This window comes from Cladophialophora yegresii (assembly GCF_000585515.1).
Source record: "Cladophialophora yegresii CBS 114405 chromosome Unknown aczIN-supercont1.5, whole genome shotgun sequence".
Lineage (NCBI taxonomy): Eukaryota > Fungi > Ascomycota > Eurotiomycetes > Chaetothyriales > Herpotrichiellaceae > Cladophialophora > Cladophialophora yegresii.
In genome coordinates this window covers 3,237,548-3,254,365 of record NW_006913049.1, presented here as the reverse complement: position 1 = coordinate 3,254,365, position 16,818 = coordinate 3,237,548, and the positions used below count along the sequence as shown (strand labels likewise).

Here is a 16,818-nt window from a genome sequence, read left to right as displayed (position 1 = left end):
GCAACAACGTAGCACAATCTGAGCAGTGGCAGTTTTGGTGTGGTGTGGAGACTTTTTCTGCTCACATGAGATGCTGGAGGATCGATCATGGAGTCGAAGCGGGCACGCAGTGGAGGGCACGAGTCAAAAGTCGAGATTTGGTCGCCTCGCCCACCATGCGCATGAGAAGGAAAAACATGGGATCATGAGCAAGGCTCATGCAGCACGCGAGCCCAATTGGCGGCAACGGTGCTTGTACGCGAGACCGCGAGACGTATGGGGAAAGCTGCCGGCAAAAGCACCAAAAGCAGGGTCTTTTTGAATTGCGAAAGGCATGGTAACTCACCGGGGGCATGTTGCTTGCCCTGGCACGCCTGGCTAATGGGCGTGGGAAGCTGGGGGCCCGCCCACCCAAGTCAGTTAGGCAAGCTGGGGTTAAGTGAAGGATCACGTTCCGCCTTCTTCATTGGCACCATGGTCGGCTGCCCAAAGGCTGGTTCAGTCGTACAGGGATGGTGGTCCGGTGGTCGCGATGAGAGGGCGGGGCTGGCCGGACATCTTTTCTGGCACCCATCTCTGCTCACGTCCTCGCATTCCGAGGCCGGAATGCCCATCTACTCTGTACTGTGCAGAGACGCCGTGCAGGCGACACATGCAATTCCGACAACCATCTTGATCGACCAGACGCTCCTTGGTGGGAGACGAGTGAGACAATCATTAACAAAGTGGCGGTCTCTCCAGCGTAATCGAGCCTTGAGTTTGGATCCACTGGGGAATTCCATCTCTTCTCGCAGCTTCCTTGTGGGGGAAAGGCGCGAGATGCGGGGCACGCTTATGCGCTGTGTTTGGCTAGATGTGCCCACCTGGGTGGCACCCCGAACATCGAGCCGCGGCTGCTCGATGACTGCAGGCGCCGAAAAAGCTCGTGCGCACCACGCTTGAAGGTTGGCTTTCCACTGGACCGGCCGCTTCTCTGCTTGTTCCAATGGTGACACCATCAAGACTTCGAAGCTCCTCTGCGCGAGCGACCACAGTCTTATTGCTGCACACTATGGTGTCGCATTCTCGTGGGCCTGATGCTACGCAGAAGGTGCTAAAGCTTCGCATAGTCCTGCACATGCTTTTATTCAAGTGCCGGCATCTAGGCATTGCGCAGCACCCTCCGTCATACTGTGATTTTCATGCTTGCACATTCCTCGTATTGAGAGCGAGAGCCACTAGGTATTTCTTGCCATAGCTCTCCCGAACAACAGTCACATTGGTAGCTTTCTGTGATGGCGTGGACTGACTTGCAGGGCGATAAATGTCCTATGGGCACACAGCTGCACTAGATCCGGATTTTTTACCCTTACCCATCAAATCTAATTTGGAAGACACCCATCTTGAGACTATTGCTCTGAGCTTGCGACAACCATGTCACAATGCTGCCGTTTCGGGAATGTCTGCAATGTATTGACTTGGGTTCCTGGCGAACTGCACGGCCGTCCTCTTTTCAACGCGCTGTCCTCCTTGTTCTGTGGGTCATCATACCGCGCCGGAATGGTTTCCATTTCCACTCATCTCAGTTGTCACCGAGATGCGTACCGTTTCTTCGTGTTATGTGCAACGGCTTTGATTCTATGAGGTTCAGTGAGACCGTTGCGGGCTCTCCAGATTCGCATGCCGGCAGAAGTTTAGACACTGGTGTTTCAGCAACGAGTGTTGCTCGATCGTAGTCCAACGTTGAGCAGTCAGAGGGAATGGTAGACTCGGGCGCAGCTGCACCTCCCAGAGCTCGACTTGCCGAGGCCGCTGATGGTGGAGAGCATTCCCTGTAGGGATCGGCGCTTCATCGAGGAGCATGCTGGCTCAAAATCTTGTTCAGCCCTTCTCGTTGCACGCATTCTTCAAAATGAAAACTGTGTGCCAGTTCATTCAACTCTTTGAAATCCATTCCCTCGAATTGTTTCGCGAACTCGTCGGAAAATTGCGCGCTCAACCACGTCTGGATCACGGCGCGCATGACGTGCCTTTCAGTCTGCCACGGGCCTGGGTAAGCGTCTTTCGCGGTTGGGCAAATCTTATCGATCCACTCGACCAGAGGATTGAGTGCAGCCTCAGCTTCAGCCGAGTGGTGTACTCCCCAAGCATCCAATCGATGTTGCTTTTTCTTGTCCAGGAAGGGCTGTATAGTGCGATTCCACTTCGAGTTTCTGTTCGTATGCATCATTCCTTGCACGCCGATGTCCTTGTACAGCCAGATACTCCAACTGATCTTATACTTGTCGTAGACGTCCAATTGCTGGCCGAGCATGTTATATCGGTCATGGTTGATGCCTTCTGCGTCCTCGTCCTCCGCTGGGTCGGCGTACACTGGACCGAATTCACCATTCCAGATGGGGCATTTGTGCTTGAGCATGAACTCGGCCTTTCGTAGGAACTGTCTTTCCAGCTTGCTGTTCTGGTCTTCTGTGCCCTTGTAGCGGTCACCAGTAGGGAAGCCCATCATCTGCATTCAATTAGCGGAACACGTAGGTTTAACATGTACCTGCAAGACATACGGAGTAGTCGTGTAAGGCGTACACGCAATTAGGTAACACGTCGTCGAAGCCGATCCACTCCATCGAGAAGGTGTTGCCGTCTAACCACAGGATGTGGTGAGGGTCAACGGCACGAATAGCCGGTTCCAACCGTTTATAGAAAGCTGGAAGGCGGATGTGCTCAGGGTCGCAGGGTTCGTTGATGGGATTGTAGCCCGCCACCCATTTGTTGTCCTTGTATCTCTTTGCAATCTCTTGCCACAACCAAATGGTTCTGTCTTGGTGGTCCTTGTAATCCCAGAACGCGGAATAGTTGGTCGGATTGTCGGAGTGCCAGTCTGGATTTTGACCTCCCGGCACCGTATGCATGTCAAGAATCGTATAGATCTGGTGCTTCGCACACTAGAAGAGTGTCAGACTTGCTCGCTCCTACCTCAATTTGCCTGCATCTCACTCACGATATCGATGACTCTGTCGAGATGTTTAAAGCCCGACTCCTTCAACACTCGTGGGTTCATGTCGTCTTCAAGATGTCGGTAGTTGAAGGGCAGTCGAATGCAGTTCAGCTTCAGGCTTGCGAAAAAGCGGGCGTCTGCCTCGGTGAAGTGGTATTCGAGCCATTTGTCGAAGAAATAGTCCGCCTTCTCCTCTCCAAGCACCTTTCTCATTGAGGCTCTGTGTTGAAACTCGTGTCCGGGATACCCTGTGATGAAGTTCTCCATGCTACGAAGATGTGAGCTCGAGTTCTGTTATGGAAAAAGCAGCCTTACTTCATCCATCCTCCAATTGCTGCACCACGAAGCACCACCTGCTGGCCTTTTCCGTCCACAACCTTGTCGCCATCGACCTTGAGGTAGCCTGACGCCATATTTGCTTTACTTTGTTGTGAGTTGCTTGGGAGAGAATGAAGGAAGACACTCACGGCTACAGCACGAACAGTCTTACCTTCTGGCTTCCGGATATTTAGGAAGGGTGGAGGGTTGGCCACAGAGCGTGTTTGTAGTAGTCTTCAGCATTGGCTGGATGGATCCGTCGCTCTCGCAGGCGGCGTGTCCGACCGACGGAAAGCATGCCGGTCGAGGTTCTGAGATACGGATCAGTGGCGGGGAGTCTCTATCTCAATCTCTCGATCTTGAGGAAGTCCACATGATAGCCTCTTCGGCTAAAAGATTTGGTTATACCGCCTGATATACGCGAGAAGGAGCTTGGAGACGAATGGTGGATGGCGGATGGTGAATGGAGGGTAGAATGGCGTGCATAGCGGAAGCTGCAGTCTTTTAGCCGTGAAGATCTTGGCGAGAGACAGTGGGCACGAATGGTGAGAACGGACAACAGCTATCCAGCTCAATTTTAGCTCGCCGTAGCCTCGAGTTGAACTTCAGCTTTCCAAGTCAGGGTTGCTGTACTGGCGATTGTCAGTCATTTGACTGTAGGGATGCTAGTAAAAGGCAATGGTGATAAAGTCACCAAAAATACATCGCGATCCCAATCAGTTGCGGTTCACCGATGCCTCAAATCAAAGTTCGGTTGGTGGAAGCGACAAAGTCGTACGCTGCCCAGAATCTCAGATAATCGTCTTCAGCCCTGCTTCACGATTCAGTCCAGCCCTGGCTTTGCCACCTTCACTAGGTACTTGCGCGACGACTGTCGAGTTCGACTCAAACCGATGTTCTTGTACCCTTGAGTAGACCTCGGAAAGGATATGGCCAGCCGGGGAATTGCGGTGACGATATTTACTATAGCTTGTGGCTCGTCCCTGGGGTGTGCTGTTTGAGCTCTCCTCTCTTGGGTAATCCGACCAGGTCTTGCTCTCCAAAGCTTTGGCCCAGTCCGGAGGAAGTCCCTGGCGATACTTTCAACGGGAAGTAATGTTCTGATCAAGTTAGACTCACAGCGTATCTGCCATATAGCACGTTGTATCCGACGTGCGTGACATGCATAACATTCTTCGGACGGGAGATGTTTACTCCATGAGGCAGTCTCGAGAGTGTGGACCGCTTGGGGAACTTCAGTCGAGTGATCTGACTATATCTCTCCGGGGAGGTGCCCGTCTGGGCTCTTCGCATCAAAGAGCGGAGCGTTGTCTTTATACGCCTTCGCTTGTAAAACTTCAGCGTCAAAGGAGAAGTTTGTAGAGAACTTCGAAGTCCCGGTGGTGGTCCTGGTACGTTGGGTGTCAAAGGACGCGGAGTCGCGCACGACGATCAGGGACGTCGAATCATCCCTGACCTGATTGAAGACTCTCCTCAGCTCCTTCTCTTCCAGGAACTCTTGTTGCTTTGCGGGGTTTTGACATTTAAATACTGTAATAAGCAGATTGAGTGCGTTAGTCTGCCGATCCAGCCGAGTAAGGCAGTCTCCCGTCCCTCTGCTCTCGAGCATCAGGGTAACTTTGCTGATAAAACGTGACTTCATTCATGTCACCATACTGAAGCCTGGCAATTTGCTCGTCAAGGAGCCGGAGAAGGAGGTTGCAGCAGCCGATCGCTGCGTCGAGGTCCAGAGTCAGCTGATAGTATTGTCCATCTTGCGAGAGAGATTCGGCAATCTGGAGGTTGATTTGGCTGAGAACTGCTCTTACGGTGATCAGCTGGCCCGAGAGCGTTTCGACTGTGACATTCGATTCCTTGAACCGCTTACGCATATCTGCGAGGGGAGATATACATCGTGTGCGATTTCGATGATTCCGAGGAGGGAGCCGACCGCCCCGATCGCCTCCATGGCAGTAGAATGCGTCTTCGCTATACGCAGGAACGACTGCTACTGTCAAAATATGGCCGCCTAGCCTTGGAATAGAATGGACAGCAAGAACGACAGTTAGTGCAGAAAAGCTAGAGGCGGTGCCTCGCTTCCCCGTGGGAGACTTCGTTAGGGCCAGCGTGGCAGATGAAACATTTTGGTTCCTGGCAGCTCCGAATACCTGTTGCACCGCGGCGGAGACAATCGTGGCGGAGCTTCTGTCCAGATAGGTTGAGAACCACCTACGTCGCACTCCCTCGGCGTGTATCTGTCAGTCATGGTCAGTCCAAGACGTGAATGATAATGCTCTGTAAACTGGATTCAGGATCACTTGCGCATAGCAAGGCCCACGGGATAAAAGCCGAGCCAGATAAAAATAGTATTCATCCTAGGTATGACGCTACATCTGCCAGAGTCACCGCATCCACCCAGCGATGTACACGGCTACGCTCACTGATCGAGATAATAGCTGATGCTATAGTTCAACCACGCACATTGAGGGAGGTCAACAAAGGTCCCAGTCGAAGCTGGATAGTCCAAATGCTTGATGGGACCAGTAGAGTTCGACACTTTAGGCCAAGGACCAGAAGCCTGGACACCCTGTAGAGTCTTCATATAGCCTCTGGCTTGGAGGTAATTGATCGGGATATTCGGCTGCCCGGTCTTGACGAATTCGGCAAAGTAGCCACTGACGAGCTGCACAGAGTACAAGTCGTTGGCATCTCTGAGAGGAACATAGAAGTTGCCGAACGCCCAGTCCATGTCGGCCCCATGTAGTTTGAAGTAAGGGAGGTTCGGATTTCCGTTCGGATAGCCAGGCGTGACAGGGGCTCCGGCAACATCCTCTGGGTTATAGCCATTGATCGTGCGGTCCATCTGATAATAGTACGTAGCAGGGAATGTACCTGTTTCGGCACCGGCGTAGACTGTTGCTTGATCGATGCAGCGGAAGGTGGTATCAGTCGCAACACGCTGCGATACATTGAAGGCATCAAGGGTCTTGTTCCCGGAATTGTAATAGGGAAACAAGCCAGACTGGATAATTGCTTGTGCATAAGACGCGTTGATACCTAAGCCTGTCACCAAGCCCTCGGTCTCGTTCTGCACTGGTGTCGGAGACAACGTCGAGAAGGATGCGCCGTCGTTTGCGGCAATGCCGAATATGATGGGCACATACGCGCTGCCAGCATTCTTCTTTGTGACTTCGAGCTGGGATGAGTTGACAATTGTTCCATCCTGGACCACGTACCTTGCAACCGTCTGCAGGTTGACCAGGGCAGTGGCATTGACAGTCTTCAAGCAAGCAATCTTCCCGCTTAGAGTTGACTGGGTACAGTTCGATGCGTTGAAAATCTGAGGTCCCGCCACAGTATATGACTCGTTCAAGGTATAATATGACGAGTACGTGGTTCCATAATTACTCTCAAGGCCCAAAGTCTCTCCGCCGCCCAAGTTGGACATGGCAATGGCGCCTTGGAACAAGCCGGTGGCGGGCGGGCTTCCGAGAAGAGTTCGAACCGAGCCAGCCCCGGCGGACTCACCCATGATTGTAATCTTCTTCGGGTCTCCACCGAACTTGGCAATATTTTGGACCGTCCAGTTCAAAGCCACGATCTGGTCTCCGATACCATAGTTACCTTTGATGTTTGTGCCAGGGATAGCAAGAAAGCCCAAGGTCGATAGTCGGTAGTTGATATTTACCACGACAATGTCTTCCCGCGAAGCCAGGTTACCGCCATCGCTGAGTGGATCGGCGCCGCTGCCACCAGTAAAACCACCACCATGGATCCAGACTGACCAAGTTAGCAGCGCTCGATTGCTAAGCGATAGGTAGGTGAGAATGCTTACATAAGACAGGTCTTAATGCTTTCGTCGAGCCAGCCTTGGGAATGTATGGGGTCTGGATATTGAGGAACAAGCAGTCCTCACTCGTACCGTTCTGGTATGGCTGAGAACATTGAGAGCCATACGCGGTCGCGTTCACTGTTTGGCCCTTTTTACTGTATAGGTGCGAGTAGACCCAGCGTAGCGGGGGGTCAGCATATCTGATGCCAAGAAAACGGAATGACTTCTGGTTGCGATAGCCGACATACGTGTTGCCCGCCGCCGCCACGGTCACCTTGTTTGAGTCGCGCGCGGTCGAATTCGGAGGCTGGCTGGCGTTACTTGATTGCGTGCAGAGAACTGGCAGCGCACTGTTGCCTTGGGGTGTACTTGGGAAAGACAGTTGCGCTTGAGCGGAGACCTCTAGGTTCCCGCCTGCGATGTGGTACTGCTGGTTGGGCGACACTCTTCCGGAGAATGCCAAGTACGACAACGCGGAAGAGAAGTCGCTGCTGTAGTTCTGAATGGTTGCCTGGGTCAGGAGAGTCTCGCTCAAAGCTTGGCACGCCGCTTGCCCAGCAGATGCTGGCATGGGGTCGAGAAGAATAGCGCCGACATGATTGACATCGTCCGAGGCATTCAGGTTGTTCTGGAACACATAGGTCAAGGAGCTCCCAGAATTGGACACAGAAACAGGTGCTCTTCGCTCTGCATCATGCGGGTGTCCCAGGGCAGTCACAGCGAGCACGGCAAGTAGGAGAGCGATTCGAATCATCGAAGACATCGTCAGGGGATTGCGATTCCACTCAAGCAGTAGCTAGTAAAGGGTAGAAATGCCCAGAAGTCCTGGGCAGATATTCTTACCATTATCACACTCAATTCTACCACAACATACTCCGTCATTGTCTGCATGATCATGTCCGCACATACGGAGTACGTGGTGTCATAGAATTCATGCTATTTCTCGTCTCAGCTGACCCAGAGGACAAATGCCGGGAGAGAAGCGCAGCTGTTGAGATGCCATTCCAAGACAGGCAGGTACTTGTCCCTCGTATAACTTTTCTGCCAGTGTCAGAATGCGGAGATGCTTCGCGTCGATGCCGGGTGAATATGCAGAACAAGGCCATGGTAGCTCGGCTGCGGCACTGCGGTTTGAAAGGCAATCTAGCATTATAGCCGCGAAAGTGGTCCATCTCGCAGAAGAACAGTCAATGACGGCGACAACTGCAGGTCGGAAAACCTAACTGTGGTAGGTCGATCCTCTACTGTGTTACAGAGGAACCCATCTTGCAAGTGGAAGGTCGGAGCCGTGGATATTCAGGCTGAATTGAGATGATACCTGATTGGCTGCGACTTGGGCTCGGTCATTTGCCAAAAGCGGCTTAACGCACAAACATTTTTGAGAGCCGAGTCTTGGCATTACTCCGGCTCAACTTGCACCCCTGACGTTCACCTTGCATTTGACCTGCAGCTATCCCCGGCTTTATTCTCATCTCCGCACTTTTCATCAGAGTATAATTGGCTAAATAACTTCACGGAAGATATGGCGAGGCTGGTGGTGTCGTAAAGGATGCTCGCGGGTGATCGCACGTTGCTCCGCTTTGAATGTCCATGGCACAGCGATCAATGTCACCTCCGCCAGGAACATCACTGAGCTTCTTGAATGAGAGAGGAAGGTGCAGCATCCTCCAAGTCCCACAGCAGACTATGTGATGCTGAGCTTGGTTGGTTTATATCAGAGGTAAGTCGCGTTCGTGCTGGCGAGACATCAAACGCGTGTGACACTCGTTCTATCATGGCCGCCTTTTGCGCCGTTTTGTTCTTGTTCTGCTTTAGCTGGGCAACTCAAGCACAGCAGAGTCTGATTGCTTTCAATCAATCCGCTGGTGCACTTCTGCTCGCAGATTCGTCCACAGCGCCCGTGATACTGGTCAGCAACGATGAATGGACGGGGTGAGTACCCTCAAGAAGCTAGCCTGCCTGATGCAATACGAGTCTTTGGTGCTGACAATGCCATAGTGTGCAACGAGCGGCGGGTGACCTAGCTCAGGATGTTGGACGCATAACCGGCATCAATGGGACTGTCCTCACATATAACTCCAGTTTTGCTGCCCAGTCCACTGCACCGATCGTCATTGCAGGGACAGTAGGAAAGTCCAGTTTGATCCGGTCGCTCGTCCAATCCGGGAAGATCAATGTCGACAACGTACGAGGCCAATGGGAGAGCTATCAGATACAGCTGGTTTCGAACCCATTGGAAGGCGTAAGCAGCGCACTCGTCGTTGCTGGCGCGGACAAAAGAGGATCGATTTACGGCATCTACGACATTTCCGAACAAATGGGTGTATCGCCTTGGTATTGGTGGGCTGATGTGCCGGCCATGCCGCAGCAGTCCATCTATGTTCAAAATGTCACAAAAGTGCAGCCATCGCCTTCGGTCAAGTACCGCGGGTTCTTCCTCAATGACGAGCAGCCCGCTCTGACCAACTGGTTAAACACCCGCTACCCGCCTGGTGAATATGGACCTGGCTTCAACCATCTCTTCTACTCGACGGTCTTTGAGCTCCTGCTCCGCCTCAGAGCCAATTATATGTGGCCTGCGCAATGGGGTATGTATTCATCTCGCCTTGGGCAAGCCTCCCTTCTAATGCTCTCACAGGTAGCATGTTCTACGTGGACGACCCGCTAAATCCTGCGACCGCGGACGAGTACGGAATCGTTATGGGAACTAGTCACACTGAGCCCATGGCTCGAAACACCAATGAACAATCGAACTTCCTGAATGGTACATGGGGCTGGTCGGTCAATCGTGCAAATGTCACAGAATTCATGAGGCAAGGTGTGGAAAGAGCGCAACCATATGAGACTCTCTACACCATGGGTATGCGGGGACTTGGAGACGTGGCTTCGCCCACACTCAATGCAAGCAGTCTCGAGCAGATCGTCAATGTCCAGCAAGACCTCATACGAGAGGTGTACAACACCAGCAATGATTCAGTCGTGCCCCAAATGTGGTGTCTGTATAAAGAGGTGGGAGGCTACTTCGCCGATGGTCTTGAGGTGCCGGATGACGTAACGCTGCTCTGGAGCGACGACAACTGGGCCAATATGCAACGGTTGCCCCTGGCAAACGAGACCGGTCGAGCTGGCGGCGCAGGGATATACTACCACGCAGACTACGTCGGCGACCCAAGGGACTACAAATGGATCGACACCATCTCTCTTCAGAAGTACTGGAGTGAATTGCAACAGGCGTACGACCGAGAAGCACGGCAGATCTGGATTCTCAATGTTGGCGACCTGAAGCCGCTTGAGTTACCGTGAGTTTGGCCAATTCCTTTCCCGTCGGGACCAAACACTGCTGACTTTGCGTCTTCCAATCTACAGGATCAGCTATTTCTTCGCTTCTGCATACAATACCCCTGCTCTCTCCTCGCCTAACAGCACACAAGCTTGGCTAAGTCAATGGGTTGCGCGTCAATTTGGGACCCAAGTCGCCGATGCGACAGCGGCCATCTTGCTCAATTACTCCGTGCTCGCGGGCATGCGAAAGTACGAGCTCGTCGATCCCACCACGTATAGCATTATCAACTACAACGAAGCCGACAACGTTCTTCAACAATGGCAGAACTTGGTCAGCGCAGCCAGTGCGATCTACAACCAACTCGATCCTTCCCTCCAATCCTCGTACTTCGAGCTGGTGCTGCACAAGTGCCTTGCCGGCTTTACGGTGTATGCGATACACATCAATGCCGCGAAGAACAATTTATACTCTGAACAAGGACGGACCAGTACAAATACAATGGCGCAGACGGTCATGAATTACTTTGCACAAGATCATGCCTTGACCCAGCAATACCACAATTTGCTGAATGGCAAGTGGAATCACATGCTGGATCAAACCCACCTTGGATATCAATACTGGCAGCAGCCAATGCGAAACAGCATGCCTGCGGTCTCGATGGTTCAGCAGCGTGAAGTTTCTCTGGCCGGCCAACTCGGCGTGACCTGCGACGGCAATAACGGAACGGTTCCTGGAGACGATATGTACCACAGTCTCTCGTCCAACGTTCTCACTCTACCGCCCATGGATCCTTACGGGCCGTCACGATGGATTGATGTCTTCTCAAGAGGCACCGACGCAGTCAACTTCAATGTGTCGAGCGAACCTCACGTCCTTGTTAGCCCCTCAAGTGGTATTCTCCAAGCAACAGGAAACAACACGGACCTGCGCCTCACCGTGTCTATTGACTGGGCGAATGCCCCTAATGGAAGCACAATCTCAGTCATCAACATCACGACCACTACACCAACTGGTGTCTACAACAATGGCACATATCCCTACGGTAACTTCGGGAGGCCGCAAGTCCAAGTTCCTGTCAATAACACAGCTGTACCTGCATCATTCCACGGCTTTGTCGAGTCCGACCGGACCATCTCCATTGAGCCTAAACACTTCTCGTCAAACACGTCCAACACTTCTACGGCATACTACGAGGTCATTCCTGCTTACGGCAGGACGTTGTCGGGCGTGACTCTGCTCCCGTTCACAGGCCCGTCTCAATCGCCCAGCTCGGCCTCGACGCCCAAGCTCACATACAATTTCTACACCTTCACGCCGAATATCACAAACGCAAACCTGACACTTTACGCCGGGACGGCCATGAACACCGACCCCACGCGACCTCTCAGATATGCTGTCAGCATCGACAACTCGATGGCACAGATCATCCAACCGAATCCGTTGACTCATCTTTGGCCCCTTCCTGCGATGTGGAACGGCATGGTTGCGAACGCCGCAATGACGAACACGACGATGCATAACATTACACGGACCGGAGCACACACGCTGAACCTCTGGCTTTTAGAACCAGGCCTGGTTGTGCAGAAATTGGTGCTTGATTTAGGCGGAGTGAGGCGCAGTTACCTTGGGCCTCCTGAGAGCATGATCGTCTGAAGTCCAGAAACAGCGTGCCCGAGATGCCAAGGGACGATGGATTCAAGGTCTACAGTAAGAGCTAATATATATATATATATATAGTTGTCGTTGGCAGGTTGTGCACGCAGCCGACCGACATGGAGTGAGTGAACTTTGCAAACTTCTACCGACTCGCCAGCTGCGCAATGCCGCGTGGCATGATAAACGCCTATATCACGCCCAAGCATGCCCTTTGCTCCCTCCTTCTCCTCTAATCGGAGATGCACTTTTCGCTCAGAAAATCTTACCAACAACAAGGTCCAGCTGTATGGAAAAGCCGCGCTTCCCTCCCCTCCACACTCCATACTTCCGGTCCGTGCCTGTCTCGAACCACTCACCACCGAGGCGTTGGCCAACGGACAAAGAGACGCAACCCACCGTGGTGGCTGGCCGCTCGAAAAGCTTGTCTAGACGGTCGCCACGATCAGAATGGCTCTGAGGCTCAAACTCAGGCCCAGGCTCAATCTCACACTCCCAAGGCTTCGGAGTACCGGGTCTGGCTGAATTCAGGCAAAAATCAAATTGTGTATCCGTACCCCGTAGACAGGTGCGTGACTAGTTCGAGCCCACCCCGGCCCCCTCGCTTGAGATCGAGAACCGCCCTTGGTGCCCTCAGCCCCTGACATGCCATCACATGGGCCCCAACGCCGCACTCCACCCACCCCAGAGCACACGCCCGGCACAGTCCAGAGCAGAGCACATGAAGGCTCGGACTCGACCTTTGCGGTGCCATGAACTCGACCCCAGGCCACCCCGTCGTTAGCACGAGCAGCTCCAGACCCTCGGACTTGCGCCTTTTTCTTTCGAGCTGGAATGTCTTGCAGTTTCTGTTTGCATGGCTGGCTTGTAAGGTTTAGTGCGCGCATTGGTGCTGGCTCGCGGGACGCCATGCAATGCCATGATGCCATGTATGGTATGCCATGCCATGCCATACCATACGTGCGGTATGCTAAGTATGCCACCCCATGCCAGAATCGGGTAGTGCGCCCGCTTCCAATACCCACGCGTCGTCGCCACTCCGGCATACGAGCATTGACATCACAGCCTTGTCGTGCTCCCGCCTTCTGTCTGAGGGGTCACTGTGGTTGTCCTAATGTGTGGTTCAATCGATCGGCTGCTTATGCTCGTTGTCTTGTTGTTCGATCAGAAATCTTCGATCTTCCCCGCGAAACAGTTGGCCACCCACCCATGCTCGTAACATGCCATGTCATGTCCTGTCACGACGTGACACACCCGAAGAACTCGCTGGGGAGCGGAGAAGCCGGGGTCGACCTGATCACCACGTACCTGGACGAGTATGAGGATTATGACCTACATCGATCGCGTGCTCATCTGAGGGGGTTCGGCGTGTCCATTCGTCTTGCGGGTTGGCGTGTGTGCAAACGGTACGTGCCTGCTGCGCAATCCTGGTGACGAGGAAGTTGCTAGGTACTTTCCTGTAGCGTCGCTGTTGAGTACACTGAAGGATCGTAGGATCCAAGGCTTACGGCTTGGCTGAACTTCGGCTGTCAGCCTCGATCAATTCACGTAACCGATTACCCGCGATTCAGGCGGGTGTGCGAGCGAAGCCACGAGCCCAGGTACGAACATACTTACTTTTAGGTAGCCTTGCTAGAGAGCCTTGGATCGCCCCGTCTCCTGCCATACCCAGCAATGACAGGTGCGGGTAGGCCAACACATGGTATGAGAAGCTGCGACACGGCCTGTTTTCACTGGACAGGAAACAATCCAAGCACAATCAACAGCGAGCACTCGACCTAGCACAGTAACAGTGACGCAACGTGAATTAGAAATTAATACCCCTACGAGTAGTCTGCATGTCTGTACAGCCCACAGCCGACAGGAGAAAGCTCTCGTAATATTCCACCCCGACCTTTTGAATGCTCGTCCATCATAAGCCCTATTCGCTTAGCCGTATCCGTGATTCAAGCAAGGGGACCCAGTTCAACCATCTGTGTCAAGAAGAATGAGAAGTCAAAGGCGAGCCAATCACCACCACCTGCAGTCGTGCCTAGTGTAGATCAGGCGGAACAAACTGAGCACGGGACACCCTGCAGGGCGTCTCCCACGGCATAGTATGCAGGTTTGCGCTGCGTCATCGGTCAGTATCGAGGACGGCACAGAACAGAACAAGACAAAACAGATCAGAACAGGACACAACGGCGGTCCATGACATATGCCACGCAGATCAAGGGTCAAACTTACAGTAAAGTCGGCGTTGTACAGAGTGGCAGCACCTTCGCCAGGGAAGGTCGAGGGAATCCAGCTGTTACGGCATCGTCAGTTGTAGGCAAGCGCGACGGATCTTCAAAGCACATACCTGTATTGGTCGTCGAAATCCCAGACGGTGATGCCAACACAGCCGTCGACTTCCATGCAGCTCTCCACGGTGTCGTAGTAGTCCTGCGCCTGCTGGGCGAATCCCGTCGAGTTGGTCGCGTTGGCCTGCGTGAATCTGATGTCCAGCTCGGTGATGACCACCTCGACTCCCAGGGCCACGTATGCTTCCTTCTGCGCGATCTGGTCCTCGAGCGAGGGCGTGCCGCCGACTTCAAAGTGGGACTCGAGCCCCACACCGTCGATGCGGATGTTGCGCGCCTGCAGTTCCTTGACCAGGTTCTCCGTGGCCGTGGACTTGTTGCCCGGCGCCTCGATGCCATAGTCGTTGTAGTACAGCTTGGGCTTGGGCGTGCCGGCGGGCAGAGCGTCGACGGCTTCCTGCGCGAACTGGAAGGCCAGGTAGAAGTACTCCGGGCCGATGGTGTCGTACCAGACGCTGGGCGAGAAGGTGCCGTTGGAGTTGAGCGCCTCGTTGACCACGTCCCACGAGTAGCAGGCGCCGCCGAAGTGGGCGACCACGTTGGAAATGTGGTTCTGCATGATGGCCGTGAGCTCGTCGGCGCTCCAATTGCCGTCGAGGACAAAGTCGCTGATCTGGGTGGCCCAGACCAGGTTGTGGCAGCGTAGGTATTTGCCGTGGTCCTGCGCGATGGCCACGTCGATGTCGCCGCCCGTGTAGTTGAAGACGTTCTGCTCCGGCTCGGTCGAGACGAACTTCATGGCGTTGGCCGGCGTGATCTGCCCGAAGATGTGCGTGTTGTTGAGGATGGTTTGGTACAGGATGTTGGTATCCTCTCCCGTGCCTGGCTGGTCTGTTGCCGTGCCGAACCACAGCTTGCCGGCTGCCTGAGCCAGGTCATTGAGGTACGGGGCTGCCAGCGGCTCGAAGTAGCCTTGGCACGATGAAGACGGCGCCGATGGTCCCGACGAAGTGGTGCTGGGTGTGCTGGGAGCCGATGAAGTCGTGGCGGGTGCCAACGAGCTCGTCGCCGGCTTGCCAGGGCCTGATCCAGGCTGGCCCCAAGGCGGCGATGGATGGTTCCCACCTGGCGGTCCTTGTGGTGGTCCTTGGGGAGGGCCCCATGCCACAGGGGTCGCAAGGCCGACAGCCGCAAGGGCCGAGACTGCGGTAAGTGTGAAGAATGAAGGCATCGTGGATGAAGCTACCAAAAAAGGAGTGACAGGAAAGATACAGTCGCCAGCACGCTCTTGCGCTTCTCGACGGCCACGCTCCCAGCTTTATATCTCCATCCCGGTTATATTCGCAGCAGCACTCACCAGGATCTAAGATTTGCACTGTCATACACATTGTCGGTGTGTACTCACGACGTCCAGTGTTGTGCACTGCCGGCCACCAGACAATCTCAATATTCATCCGGAACCCCGCAAAGCAGCTGTGATATTGACCAGCATCAAGCATAGGCGAGAATGAGAGGCCAGAGACCTTCCTTGTTGAGCGACGACAAATGCACCAAGTTGTACCTGACACGCACATTAACAGATTCGGGCAGGTCGGGCATGAGGCATGAAGCAGCTAGGTGCTATGCTCCATGTTCCCCCGTGTGTATCCCAAGGACAGGGTCACGAGCATCTAATCTGCCCCAGCATAGCGTGTGGAGTTAGCGAGAGTAGATTCCTGCACTTCAATAATTTACCCTGGTGACTGGTGCCTGGGGGTTGCAGAACGACAGCCTTGTTTAGCCCAAGGCTGGCGACACGCTTCCCACCCACAGACACCGCGACAGCGTACACGTTAACTCGACTGTGAGCTAGAGCTGCTGGAGGCGACACTCGTGGTGCTTTCCCGGAAGAAAAACTTGAGATGATGTCAAGTGGTAGATCGACTGTTCCGAGCTTCTGTTTGGAGATCGTGGCAATCACCAAAGGCGGGTGATTTCGAGGCCAAGATTCTGATCGACTCCCGCAGCCGTGGTGGCGACGAGCGTGTCCGGGTAATAGGATAAATCGTCAATTTGCCTGTCCGGTGTCCAGAGACTCCTGTGCAAAGTCCTCGGAGTCTGTGGACAACCCTCCACCAGCCGCAAGAAGCATGGCGGCTCCATCGCAGCATTGTCCCATCGTGCCTCGTGCCCATGTCCCATCAGTCCCATCCGCCGCCATGGGGTGTTTGTTCTCTCCAGCGGAGCTCCACGACTCGCTCCCTCACTCCCACCTGCGATCGTCTCCCTCGTCCGATCACTTCCTCAATGGGGGCTCCGTCGACTCCCTGCGTCTGCTTCTGCCGGCCGCTGCATTCAGGCGATCGAATTCTTCCATGCGCCTGATCGCGATGGCACGCGTCCTGTGATACCGTCCGGTAAAACAAGCTGGTACGAGTACCGTCTTTCCACCTCCCTCATCCGTTGCTGATTGCCTTGATTCAAGCTTCTTAGGGCCGCCACTTTACCCTGGCCATCGTCTCGGAATGACCGTCCAATC

General features: G+C 53.9%; 5 protein-coding genes across 5 annotated transcripts; 1 reads left to right on the top strand and 4 right to left on the bottom strand.

Annotated features, from left to right (window-relative positions):
- Positions 1-1,807: 1,807 nt before the first annotated feature.
- Positions 1,808-3,366, bottom strand: A1O7_07896 (murein transglycosylase; the record flags this gene model as incomplete). The annotated part of the gene is made up of 4 exons (XM_007761892.1): positions 1,808-2,467; positions 2,520-2,900; positions 2,957-3,221; positions 3,269-3,366. The coding sequence occupies 4 exons, from the start codon at positions 3,364-3,366 to the stop codon at positions 1,808-1,810; spliced, it is 1,404 nt and encodes a 467-aa protein (XP_007760082.1).
- A 1,458-nt stretch (positions 3,367-4,824) lies between these two features.
- Positions 4,825-5,142, bottom strand: A1O7_07895 (uncharacterized protein; the record flags this gene model as incomplete). The annotated part of the gene is made up of 1 exon (XM_007761891.1): positions 4,825-5,142. The coding sequence occupies one exon, from the start codon at positions 5,140-5,142 to the stop codon at positions 4,825-4,827; it is 318 nt and encodes a 105-aa protein (XP_007760081.1).
- A 545-nt stretch (positions 5,143-5,687) lies between these two features.
- On the bottom strand, positions 5,688-7,836 carry A1O7_07894 (esterase/lipase; the record flags this gene model as incomplete). The annotated part of the gene is made up of 2 exons (XM_007761890.1): positions 5,688-7,030; positions 7,086-7,836. 2 exons carry the CDS (start codon positions 7,834-7,836, stop codon positions 5,688-5,690), a joined length of 2,094 nt encoding a protein of 697 aa, XP_007760080.1.
- Positions 7,837-8,856: 1,020 nt separating this feature from the next.
- On the top strand, positions 8,857-12,018 carry A1O7_07893 (uncharacterized protein; the record flags this gene model as incomplete). The annotated part of the gene is made up of 4 exons (XM_007761889.1): positions 8,857-9,014; positions 9,081-9,670; positions 9,721-10,381; positions 10,449-12,018. 4 exons carry the CDS (start codon positions 8,857-8,859, stop codon positions 12,016-12,018), a joined length of 2,979 nt encoding a protein of 992 aa, XP_007760079.1.
- Positions 12,019-14,060: 2,042 nt separating this feature from the next.
- A1O7_07892 (uncharacterized protein) lies at positions 14,061-15,531 on the bottom strand (the record flags this gene model as incomplete). The annotated part of the gene is made up of 3 exons (XM_007761888.1): positions 14,061-14,129; positions 14,245-14,305; positions 14,360-15,531. 3 exons carry the CDS (start codon positions 15,529-15,531, stop codon positions 14,061-14,063), a joined length of 1,302 nt encoding a protein of 433 aa, XP_007760078.1.
- Positions 15,532-16,818: the final 1,287 nt, after the last annotated feature.